Raw genomic sequence first — 13,600 nt, 5'->3', positions numbered from 1 at the left:
TTTGGTTTTGTCTAAAGAAGAAGGGGAGTCACCTTTGGTTTGCCTCTGCATCTTGCAAGTTCTTACCACTACTAGTTTTACCTTGCGAAGATGCAACCAGGCTCCTCTCTGAATAAGTATGTGTGGAGGATTTCTTATGGACTTGGTCATGCAACCTTGTGTAACACACGAACTAGCACTCAAACTCGTAGAAGGTCAGCAATCTAAGTAGTGAGATAATGTGCTAGATAAAATGGAAGTATTTTTCGGGAAACTTATTCAAGAAGAACATGACTTGCTAACTTCTTGGAGCTAGTAGTGGCAAACTCTATGAGTAACACCAATATTCAATTTGAAATCATCCCCTTCCTTAATGGAAAACTCTTAAGCTCAAAATCGAGATTGATATGTCGAGTGTAATCCCTTGCTGCATAGGGGTCAAATGAGATGACTCCAATGCTCGAATATGAGGGGAACATGCTATGATTGAGAGTGGAACTCAAGAACCAACCCTTGTGTTAACTCAAAATTGGCTATGGCATTGTGGGCTCTCCATTGACTGATATAATCAAGGTAAGCCAATAATCAAGGGTCCGATATAGGCTCTATACTAATGACAAGGTCTCAATGTCCTTGAGATTCAAGCACCTGTTGCATGAAGTTCGACCAAGTTGTGAAATTCAACCTGAGAAAAAATGAGTCTTATCCATGAAGGCATTCTTGGCCATTGCAACAATAGTAGTGCTAGGAGATGGATAAGGTGTATAATGAGGATAGGGTGGATAGGGTGGGGAACAAGAGTACACTTTGGAATTAATCCTAGAGTGCCCACTATGCATGGGGGAAGTGTGCACTATGGATCTAAATGGGGGCATGGACTAGCTAGGCATGGGCAGAGAGGACACATGGAGCAGAGAATGGGAATCCCTCCCTATGTAGGAGTGACCATGGAAAGTGGGATGACACACCATAAGGAGAGGATGGAAATCCCTACATCTAAGAGATCAAAGGATTGTGTGTGACTAGGGATAGTGAGGGGGATGCCCATCACAATCATCCAAAGGTAAAAAGAAGTGCTTGCTTGTGGAAAGGTGGAGAGAACTATATTAAAGGGTGGGATTTCCTTAAAAAAAGCCCCATTGTGCAAAGGGGCTCAAGGGTAAGTGGAGGGTAGAATGTTAAAGGGTGGCATTCTCTATAATAATGCACCATGATATAAAGTAGTCAAAAAGTGTGAATATGGAACAGAGAATGAGAATGTGCTAGGAGTGGAAACGAAGGTTCCAACTCCTAGTGTGGAGGATGCAGATGTGGAGTGCAATCCAAGGTTTTGGAATGACAAAGATAAGAATTCAAGTTATGGGCTAGAAGAGGGGGGATGGCAAGGATTTGAGAATAGTGGCTTACATGCTCAAATGAAATAGAGAATGTGTATATACCTAATGAAGGATGTCTACTTCAAGAGCCCCCTCTATTGAAGTTTACACAGTAAATTATCTAGATCCTACACACCAAAAGGAGAAACAAGAGAGGGTTTTGATTCATACGACTCGAAGGGGTTGTACAAATTGACACTAGGCCTGGCTAAGATGATGAAGATAGGTCGCCAAATGTCCCAAATATTGTATGTCATCCATGATTGGAGGCAGCCAACCTCACCTAGTCCGGATGGAGTAGCAAAGCAAGTAGGAGAGGTGTAAGTTCGACTATACATGATGCCCAATTACTCTTCAAACTCTTCATCTATCATGAGACTAAAATCCGGAATAGGAAAAAACAAAGAAGGTGAAGGTGCAAGTGGGATGGCGTCTTCGTTGAGTCCATAGTGCCTCTTAGAACCTTCGATGATGGAGAAGCCTAATAAGAAGACATCATGGGGTCGCGAGAAAAAGGTGACTGAGACATTGTGATTCAATTACGAGTCATTTGTGTGCCTCACACGAAACCTAGCCTCCACAATGTCCGCAAGATAATCTTGACGAGCACCAACTTTGATACCATGTGAAGAAAACTGTGGAGTACACTATGTTTCCTCAATGCAAACCCTAGCATATACTCCACAATTTTCTTCACATGGTCCAATGGGAGGAGGAGGCACATAGAGGACCTTGCCAATGCAAATGCAATGGTTATGATTTCCATCTCCAACAAGACATGCAATTTCACAAAAGCCACCCACACTAGGCATTTTGACACTAGTATTTCCTCAGATAAGAAGGTTGCCAACCATGGTAAGGAATGTACTAGGTTGCCTCTATATCTTAATGCACAAGAGAGCACCCAATCTCTCTCTTGCTAGTTCCCCAATAAGGCCTAGGAAAAACCCTTCCCCACAAATTTGGAGCACCACAAAGAACATATACTATCAAAAGGATCAAAGTTTAGTGTGGACATTTCTTTCTGTTCGCAAATCAACACATTTGCAAAGTCGGCTTTCTATAGACCTCGACGTATCACTAGCTACTCACTTTTGTATGTCCAAAGACATCTGGTCATTCACATGCTAACTTGAAAAGGATTTTAGATGTGCTTCACTCTTAATGAGTTATATTCGCCCTACCTATGGTCAAGGCCATTGAGTTTCTTCTTAGGGTTTCTAATTCTTCCTTGAGTGCAACTTATTTTCTTATTGACAAGTAAAAAGAAACAAAAGTCAAGCCTTCTGCAAAAAAAAAACCCTCTCCCTCACTCTCTCTCAAACAGATTACCAACTTAATTTCACCAACAAAAACACATGCTTGAAGAGTTACTAGTAGATAATACATAACTCAATTTTCACCAAGAAGAAAGATTCTTAAAGTTATTCACAGATAATTAGTTTTCCTTTATCCATCTTCCTCTGGCTTCTCCAACAGTAATTATGAAAAGCATTACCCTCACTAATATTGTCTAGTTTAGACCTTTAAAATAATACACCAACATCCTCTCATGTTAACAAACTCGTCTTTTAAGCTGAACAACCAAGCCTTCATTGTGTAAATGATTTCAATTGCCAACACTAGTTGCATTGCCTTATTTCAAAGTCAAAACGCAATAACACTGCATCACACCAATATTGCAAATTTTGAACAAGCCCAAGAAACTTTGCTTAACTTTTTCCTTTTTAGGACCCATGAGTCTTGATGAGCTGCAAATATGCACACACGTTGATTAGAAGCCATATAAACTTAACTATCTTGAAAGTGTTTCCAAAACTAAACTTTCAGTGTTTCCTTTGACCAAATATGCCAAAGAGTCAATTGTCATTGGCATTCTCAACAAGCATCAATGAATTTGAAACTTGTGGCTGGGTCTCACAAGTGATATCATAAGCTCAATTACCATGTTATGGCTTCAGCTCTCACCATGTTTACATCTGTGATTAAGTCTGAACCTGTGCCTACTCAAACAATCAATTGGTTTGTAGAACCGCCCAATCAGATGCCATCGAGCTCCCTTCTTCATTCAGCTGGCAAGCAATACCGACAAGGCTCTTGCCTTGCTCTTCGGGCTGTACATTTAAAGGAAGGTGCGATCCCTACTAGGCATTCAAGTACATTTAAATGAAGGTGCAATCTCTTCTAGGCAATCAAGTATGAATCTTGTTTCAGAGTAAACAAGAATTTTAGATCTAGGTGATGATAATCAAGCTTAGCCAGTTTCATAGTTTCTTCAGGCTTTAAGCAAATCCAATTCTCAATATGATAGAGCTTGGGAACGTGTCGCAGCCCACTAATCTCGCGATTTCACTTACTGAAAGTATACATTACAATCACATACTATCAACACATTCTGGCTGTTAAGAGACACCTGCCAATGCATAATGGGCTGGAGAGGAAAAGCCTGGGGAAAAGCTAGAAGCTGAGGGAATCAGATAGACTCACAAAGCTAACAAAGGAGTGGGTCAGAAAAAAGCCAGTAAAAAATTCTGTATTGATTAGAATTTTAAAGAATTTCCAAGAGTGAAATGGAATTGATGGTTTACCACCGACAGTAAAAATTTACATGTCTGGCATACACTACATATGCCACTTGCAGACAGGTCCCGGTATGGTTTTACTGCTCCAATTCCCTTATATACAAAAGCGAGATATCCTTCATCTACTGTGTACAGAGATTATCACATGCCAATTGGAGGCATAGACTTAATATTCCTATGTGTATATTCACAAAGCCAAGTCAATGGCAGAATATGTCCAGGTATATTGAAAAAAGAAAGTGAAGACAAGTACCATGCCTTAAAAATCCAACCTAGCATTCACTGGGCCTAGTGTAATCAGGTGGCAAGCTTGGGCAACGTTCATTCATGTGCGCATAAGGCTCTAATGTATTGTAGCCTGGTAGTTCCATCAAATAGTCTCCAAGCAACTGGCAATAAGGAAGAGGTTCATTGTTTTCCTTGTTGCACCACGAAGGCAAGCGAGACAAGTCATCCTCAAAAAACTTCAACATGTACGCATCTCTAATCTGTAAAGAAGGTAAAATCAGGTCAAGAGAGCAGAATCGTTATGACCCTGGGAAACTGAGTGTGCAAAGGGTGAACGTAGGTAGAGTGGGAGGGTGGCTGGGCAGCATGCACATGCGGGTATGTGCAGATTGTATGTTCATGCACATGCACATGCATGCATCAGTGCACATGCATAACAATGCATAAAGAGACTGGGCCTGTGTACGTGCGCATGCACATGCGTCTGTGTGAGAGCATGAGAGAGAGAGAGAGAGAGACCGTAAATTCTGTAACTTGTACAGCATCTGAAAGAGGACCAAAAAGACCAGCTGCTTTATACATGGCCAAAATAAATGCCACACAGGAAGTTGATTTCCCATCACTGTATATCCAATCATCACTCTCTGGCATAGCCAACAACTCATCAAATGATATGCCTCTCCTGTCACTTTCAATCAATATGGTGGGAAGATCTAAACCCTGCAAGAACATCATGAGCAAATCAGAAACGTGATAAATAACCAGGCCAGTTGTTTGACATTATGTCCCTTGGGCTATTTGGGATAATGGACACTACTAATAATGCAAGCTCCAAAAAACAAGACAAAGGAACACTGCCTCTAGTGTGAACTCAGTGAGAACAAGTATACCTCAGTTCCAAGCCGCTTGTTTAGAGCCTCATTCCACATATTAGCAGCATAGTCAGGTTGTATTCTTGTCCACACAGTCATAACTGACATGACCTGCTTTCACATAACCAGCTTGGTAAATAAGGTAATCAACACTGACCAATATTATAACCTTGATTTTCGCAAAAGCATAAATACTAACCAGATGAGCATCAATTGGAGGGGGGAAGTTATCAGTTACGGTGTCAATCCAGCTAAAGATCATGTTGTGATATCCGTAAGGCTTCCCATCCATTTTGCGAGCATACTCCCAAGCTGCAGATGTGTTAAATTTTGCACGCACATCAGGGTGCAAGGGCAGCAGTGTCACATGTGAATGAGCAACATCATTCAACTGCTGGTCCCACCACTCCTCCCATGGGATAACAACAATTATTTCTTCCCCCTTTGAGAAAGAAGAAAGTTATCAGCATAATGAGACAACACACAGGGCTAACATTATGTCAAGAGTTCAACCATCACTTTGGTCAAATGGAAAGTAGTGATCACCTGCTCATTCTGATGACCAGATTCACCAACCCAAAGCTTATTTTTATCATCTCTCAGACAGACAGCAGTGTGACCAGCATAAGCACCTGTTACCCACTTCTCGAGAGTCTCAAAGCCTCCCCAGCGGCCTCGAATTTTTGAAAGTGCAAGAAAGTCACCTGTTTGAATATCATCAATGGAGAAGTTTGAAATCGATGGCCCCTGTCGTTTGACAAGCTTTGTTCCCATATGCTTTTCCAGAAAGGCAATGTTGGAACTCTCTCCCCATCCTGAATTTGAAAAGAGAGGAAGAACATCCCACAAAGCCTCTAAAGTTCCCAGCATTCCTGCTGGCAATAGGAAAATTGAAATGCCATGTTGTTTAACCTGAAAAGGAAACAAATAATTACATTAAAGTCCATACAACCCTATCCCTGTCTAATCATCCCTCCTCCTCCCTTCTGACTGACCATAAGGAGTCTCTGCCTTCCAAAACTGAATTGTTTCACAAAAGCAATCAAACATGCACATAAGGCCAGACCGAACTTCAACTGACTTGTGCATAATACAGAAACAAGTAGAATCTACACTGTGACTCGTGAGAACCCACTTCCTACGATAATCTGATGGAACAAAAGCAGCTTTGGCATGGCAATGACACCTTATGTATGTTCCACATATGTATACTTATGGCTGGTTAAATGTTAAGTACATCTACTGGCAGTCTGACATGATGCTCATTGAAAAAACTGGTGAGCACAAAGAGAAGCCTGACTGTCCCTATATCTACTCCAGTAGATTTAAACTGTCACCACCAACCCCGAGTAGTGATAAACTCCTGGGCAGGCTGACAGGCGGCCATAAAGGCTGAGAATACTGTGAATGTTCCACAACACTAAAAACGTGAATTTACAGAATGCTAAACCATGTATAGAGTTGAATGACCGATCAGATCCTAATAATGGAAAATGCAAACTTCTCCATGCAAGGTCAAGGTGCCCCATCAGTTATGGCTGCTGCAGTGAATCTAAGCACAACAGACAACATTACAAGCTGAATGCACACGGATCAGAGAGCAGAGAAAAGCAAATGAGTGACATTTTTGAATGAAAATGAGGAACAAAAACCTAAAAGAATAATTAAGAATACAACCCATCTCCCTCAACCAAGACCTGTTTGACAAAAATGTAAGATACCATGCCTGCACCTAGATTCCTCATGCAGTAATGCTTCTACATGTGCACACACCTGCCCTCTCCTCTTGCTAACTTTGTGGTGATGACTCATACTGCTACCCTTAATAGATGTTGCTTGAAATAATTTCTCCATATATATATGTTAAAAACCAGAGCCAAGAGATCCCAACTAGCGGCCAGCTACTCTGAGAGGTGCGCCACATCTGCAGATGCAGTTAGTTGTACTCTTTCCTGCCAGTGCACTTGGTTAACTGTTAACCGATTTAGTGTGGTTTATTCCGCTGCCAATACTACACAAAGCCCCTTTAATCCACTAAGCCTAGTTAATTGGTAGTTTCAGAAGTTTAAGACAACTCTGATACTTGGTAGTTCTAGCATTTGAGGTGCTAGAAGCCTCAACTTCTGCATCTTTCCCTTGTATTGTTATGTGCTGGGGTAAACTCTAGCAGCAGCAATCTGCCAGATTCCACATTAGATTCCCTGTCTGCCCATGAAATGAGTTGCACATTGGAATTCCTAGCATAGCTGGAAGTCACAGAAAATGGTAGGATTTGCAAAGGAAATCCTCATTAAGTCTCCTCAATTTCACCTAAAGTTGGCTTCTTAAAACATGAACGCAGAGTTCAATAATGATATGGATGAAAAGTGGGCATAGGTTAATGTGTTATTGGTGCATTACCAAAACCACCTTGAAATTAAAACACAACTACCTTTAAGCACAAACAAAAATTTGGCATAACTAGGACATAGAATCAAGATGGCTTCAGAAACAACAAAAAGCACACCTAAAGCAGAGCACCTAAATGCATATTCTAACTAATTCAACGCAACCCTTTTACATCAAAAACTCTCAACTAACTATAAGAGCAATACGTACATAATCAAGCTCTCCATCCTCCCATTTATCAATGTTCAGTGTATGCTTGCGCGCAGTGAAATAATAATCCCATGTTACTCGATAGGCAGTGGCAAAAACATAAAGATCCATGCATGTCCATCTGTGAGGCTTGCTAGTCTGCTCAAACCAAGACAATATGGAGCAAGTTAGCCTTTTCCAAAAAATCCACCATAGTATCTCCAGATGAAGGCATGCATTGTCATTAGAGTATGAATACCATAAAGAATGTTTGATTGATGGGAATGGAAGAGTGTATGATTTGCCACTGAAGTATGATGCAGGAACCATTTCCTTAGGTACTCATGAAAGCACAAGTATCAACTTTACAACAATTGCAAATTAGAGCTAGTGCATTTTACCCATACCTTACACTCACTCTCTGTTGCAAGTAGGTTGCCAAACCATAGCAAACACTACTCAATTACCAACCACCATAAAAGTTCACTCAAACTAGTGCAAGCCATTTTTACTACATATCCTTGTTTCGCATGATCAAATTGGTGCCGCTCATAAAGATGCTCCTCTCTCTCTCTCTCTCTCTCTCTCTCTCTCTCTCTCTCTCTCTCTCTCTCTCTCTCTCTCTCTCTCTCTCTCTCTCTCTCTCTCTCTCTCTCTCTCTCTCTCTCTCTGAAAAGGAGATTCAAACATCAAAATCTTTGAAAATCATCCTAAATCTCCTAAATCAAACTCAAACAACTGTGGCAGGACTGCTTTGAAAATCATCCTAAATCTCCCAAATCAAACTGAAACAACTGTGGCAGGACTACTTTACTCTTGACTGTAATCAGATGAAATTAGATAGAATGATAGCGATTCATTAATCCTAGTGACTGCAATCAACAACAATCCGTTGTCTTATGTGGTCAATTTAGGACTGTCATTTGATCAAAATAGCCTGCGATGCGATCACGATAGGGACTGTAATGTTAAACACCACTTTCACTAAGAATTCGCAACATCAAATGTTTGCGACTCTTGTGAGACGAGCCAAAACGACTGTTATGGAATTGATTTCTATTGTTTGACGTATCGCAATTACTTATGTGATGAAGTTACCGCTGTGACTTGAAAATGATTGAGCGCTGCGATAGAGAAGGCCGTCTTTGACATTGAAGTCTTCATGGATCAAACAAGGCAAACTGGACAAAAAGAAAACGGATTTCTGAAGCAACCTGAATGTGAAGGACACCTCCGTCCTCAGTGTATTCGAGATAAGCCTGGTTCTCCTCGAAGCAGGAGCCGTTCCAAGAGACGGCATGTTCAGAAGAGCTGACGGAGGACATGAACTCGGGGAGCAGGTCGACGGGGTTGCTGAGAGTGGTGAGGACGGGCCATGAGATCTGGTGCGGGAGGGCGGGGAGAAGGTCCTTGGGATGGAAAGGCGAAGGCAAGGCGGATGCTGAAGGCCAGGAGGAGAAGAAGAAGAAGGGGACGATGATGATGCAGGAGCAGGAATACAAGGCCCGGGGACTCGCCATGCCAGCCCGGACGACACGGGGCATGAAAGAAAATCACGATTAGGGCTTCTGGTCTCTCTTTCCCCCTTTCTTTGATGGGGGATTACGTCGCCATAGCCACAGGCACGGCCACAGCCTGTTAAAAGCTTCTTCTTCGCTGCTCTTCTTTCTCTTCGTCGGTCTCGTCATCAAATCAAAAAGCGAAGCCCCATCGCGAATGTTTGGAAAGTGCTTATATCGCTAGAAAGAGCTTGTCGTCCCTTAGAGTGACAACATTAACTTTAATGGGTTTTGCCCATTTTTGTGAGCACCTTAATGGCTTTAACAATTTCTCTGATTACAAAGAAAATCTTTTGATTAAGAAGAGATTGAGACATTTGAGTCATCGTCCGATTAGCAAACTTAATTCAATTGCTTTACCGTTTTTTGGATCAGAAAGAAAGTCTTTTGATTAAGAACGTTGCGCCAAATTCAAGCATTTCATTAGATCAAGAAAATAAATTTAATGACTTTGACAAGTTTTATGATTAGAAAGAAAGTCCTTTGATGAAGAAGAGAGTGACAACTTTGAGCATATCATTAGATTAACAAAACGTATGGCTTTAACAATTTTTTGTGATTAGAAAGAAAGTCCTTTCATTAAGAAGAGTGACAAATTTGAGCATATCAATAGATTAACAAAATTAATAACTTTAGTTAGTTTTATGATTACAAACAAAATCTTTTGAGTAAGAAGAGAATGACAATTTTGATGGCTTTAAATGGTCAAGAAATTAGACATGACAACATTAGAGAGATTAAGAAGAGAACAACAAACCTAATGTATTTAGTGACTTGTAGCTCTCTGATTACTCACTAGAAAGGTCATTCATTAGATTAACAAAATTAATGGTGTGAACCATTTTTGTGACTAGAAAGAAAATGCTTTGATTTTATAAGAAGAGAATGACAAAGTTAATATCTTTAGTGGTCAGCAACAATTTAGTTGATTAGATGGAATAGCATTAGAGAGATTAAGAAGACAACAACAAACTTTGCCTTCTATGATCCTTATCAAGAACATCTTAGTGAACCTCATATTAGGAACAATCTAGTTATTATTTTGCATGTGTTCTAGGTGTTCATTGCGAGGTTTGCACCAAGGGTATTGGAGTTAAGCATATTCATTTCCCTCCTCCATTAGAATTCCAATGACACCAAGGACATAAGGGCATGGTAGTAGTAAGGGTGATGACAATCTTTGACATAAGGTGAGATGCGATTGGTATTTGATATGTCACCAATCTTTGCAAACTGTTAAAAAAAAGGATTTTTTAATGCACTAAGCTCTCTCTTAGCATTACCATTTTGGCTAGAGTTTGTAGGGTGAGGTAGGGGGGAGCAAGTCCCATTAACCTAAGGATCAACCCAAGGGCCACTAGGGGAGTTGGGCTCTACTACCCTACTAGTCATAGGTGTGGCATGGCTCTAATTACATTAGGGTTAAGGGCAATTATTTTCCTCCTCCACTAGAATTCCAGTGACACAAAGTGCATATAAGGGAATGATGGTAGTAGGGGTGACATCAATCTTTGGCATAAGGTGAAATGTGATTGGTTGTGGGTCTAATGTCAATTTATGCAAACAAAAAACAACAAATACAATTCATTAACACACTAAACTCTCTCTTAGCATAGCCATTTGGGTTGGGGTTTGTAGGGTGAGGCAATGAGGAAGCAAGCCCCACTAACCTAAGGATCGACCCGAGGGCCAATAGGGGGAGTTGGACTTTGCTCCCCCTACTAGTCCTAGGTGTGCCTTGGATCTATTTAAAAGAACAACAAATTTAGTGGCTTTGTTTAGCCCTACCAAAAACAATGTAGCCCTAATTTTGCACGTATCCCATGTGTTTATTAAATAGACAAATATTTACCATTAAGTGGTAATCATTCTTTGACAATTTACAAATGTGAATTTTCTTTTAATATGTGAAGTGTGAGCATTGTTCTACATGTAGGAAAAAGCAAAGCAAATGTTGCCAAGCTTTAGATGTTGTGTTATTATCAAACACTTTTGGTTTTTACTGTGTGTAACAATAACACTCCAAGTATGAAGAGTGAGAAGTTCAAAAGGGAATGCACATCAAAGGAAAATACCACATTATAAACATAAGTGGGAACTTTTTTCATGCATACAACCCTTGATCTGTCTACTTCTTTGTGCAATGATTACTTAGGATTATCTAAATTAGCTTGTTTTGAGGAGTTAGACCAAAATTTTTGAATAATAACTACAAGATTTGTTTGCCACCTTTTCTACATGTTATATTTTCTTATGGTTGGCTTAAACAATTCCAAGTTCAAACTAATTACCTTTTTGAACATGCAAATACCTCTTAAGCTTGGAAACTACATTATAATAAGAAGAATCTATGTAAAACTTTGATCCCTTGTAAGGATGAGAAAGACCTTGAGAGGGATTGATGGGAGACTCATCTAAGCCCAATGAGTTTCACATCTAGCTTCCAAGATTTCTCCTTTTATTTTCTTCCCTTATGTTATGATACAAGGTGCAAAAAGCAAAACCTTTTCATTATTTGCATCTTCTTTACTCCTTTTCTTATCTTCAACTTTGTAAAGATTCAACCAATTTTCTACATCTTACTTGACTTCATACTCAAGCATCCCTAATTTAGTATACCAAAACTATAAATGCACGCGGGGAAATTTTTGAACTTTTTCCAAGTAAGCTCAAAGCATTAACTTTAGCTCATTCTAGAGGCTACCTATTTAAAGCAATGGTTTTTATTTGATAAGAGCAACTCTTCTTGAGTTCCTTCCATAGGACACCAATGAAAAAATTAGGGCTGAGTGTTTGCTAGATAGTTGCTTCCCAAGTTTTTATGGATCAACACAACATTTTCACATTTATTTCCAACCAACAAATCATAGGGGTGAGGTCAAAGCCACTGCCTAGTTGGTTAAGGCTTACAAATGTGAACCAAGGTCTCTGAGTTCAATCCCAACCTCCCACAAAGGGACCATCCTCATCTATCGAAAGGCCAAAAAGACACATTAAAATAGAAAAAGAAATCATAGGGGTTTGTTATTTATTACCAAGATTGACAATCCACCAACCTAACCTATCTTATTCATCCCTTTATTATTGTGCATCTTGATCAATAAAAGGTATGATTGTTCCTAGCAATTAATGTTAGTTAATAGCTCAACAAGCATGCAACCAACTTGCATTTTTTTACATAATCTCTTTTGGTTTCATGTAATCTAACTTCCATCAATATGTAATAAGGTTTTCTTTTGAAAACTTTTCTTGTGCAAAATCTCATGTGGACCTACCTTCTACATGTCTCAAGAAGTGTGGCTTATGTTTCTTAGTGATTAAAAAAATTTAACATGTGACATTAAGAGGCCTTTTTTTCTTTATGTAAGCACAAATCAAAGGGGACAACTTACTAGGTGTATAACCAAAATATTTACCCCTTAAAAGTCTATAATTGGCCACATCTATTCTATTCTTATTTATTATAGAGAGTGGTCCAAAATACCTACCAAACCATTAAAATGAAGCCAATCCTACATGTAAACTTAGGCCAAACCCCTCAAAGTTTATTTCTTAGACCATTTTCTTTCTAAAATTTACATATCACAATATCCCTACTTTTCTCAAAGCACATGCAAGGTCACATTTTCATTTGCTCTCAAAGCTATATGCTGCATTAAAGAAAGTTAATATCAACTACCTAGCCTACTTGGCATTGCTCATGCTTCACAAAGTTGCCATCATTATGAAGCTTGCAAGGCTATGCCTCACTTAGTTCATGTTTTTGTAGGCAAAGGGAAAGAAGTTATACCATTGAATGGCTGCTTTCCTTTACTTACCAAAAAGGAAAAGCACAAACTATACACTTCACATGCTCTAAGAGGATATTCAACCCATGTCTAAACAGGATATTCAACACCATCGTGTTTGCTTTTTGTGTTACTAGTATATGAAGTGTCGGTGCATCTTGCTTGCATATGAGGTGACACATCCATGGACTTGTATAATGACAAATCTAATTATACATGCACGGTTTAACAATGGCAAGAGATGGAAGAATCAAATAATATTATGCTAGCAATAGTCCACAATGTAGATCTTGACCATTCTATCCTTTCTCATGTGCCCTACTTGCAACTCAAGTCTAAGGTATCACTTACACACACTCACACACACATGCATGTACATGAATGTGTGCATGCACACACATGCACACAAAGAGATTCACTTTGTGCTATAGCCCCTTATTCATGGGTCTCCCTACACTCTCCTTTGTATATATGCAAATGCAGGAAGGAGCAAGAGAGTAAGATGGTCTGATTGTTAATTCCTCCTATACTATCTTAGCTCTCCACTCTTGATCCCCAAGTGACAATCAACCATTGCTTTTCTACAGTCCCTAATGACTCCCTCTCTTGATCCATGACTCACTAGAAACCACGTGTAAC

At 39.7% G+C, this 13,600-nt stretch overlaps 1 protein-coding gene across 1 annotated transcript; it reads right to left on the bottom strand.

Annotated features, from left to right (window-relative positions):
• Positions 1-3,864: 3,864 nt before the first annotated feature.
• On the bottom strand, positions 3,865-9,337 carry LOC148013441 (uncharacterized). Its single transcript, XM_087667813.1, has 7 exons — positions 8,829-9,337; positions 7,636-7,773; positions 5,584-5,949; positions 5,237-5,479; positions 5,056-5,148; positions 4,685-4,885; positions 3,865-4,425 (listed from the first exon to the last, which is right to left on the bottom strand). The coding sequence occupies exons 1-7, from the start codon at positions 9,156-9,158 to the stop codon at positions 4,210-4,212; spliced, it is 1,587 nt and encodes a 528-aa protein (XP_087523939.1). The 5' UTR covers positions 9,159-9,337; the 3' UTR covers positions 3,865-4,209.
• Positions 9,338-13,600: the final 4,263 nt, after the last annotated feature.

The sequence above is a fragment of the Lygodium microphyllum genome, chromosome 26 (genome assembly GCF_053477565.2).
Source record: "Lygodium microphyllum isolate KBCC chromosome 26, Lygodium_microphyllum_v1.1.10, whole genome shotgun sequence".
Taxonomy (NCBI): Eukaryota; Viridiplantae; Streptophyta; class Polypodiopsida; order Schizaeales; family Lygodiaceae; genus Lygodium; species Lygodium microphyllum.
This window is presented reverse-complemented; position numbering and strand designations above follow the sequence as displayed.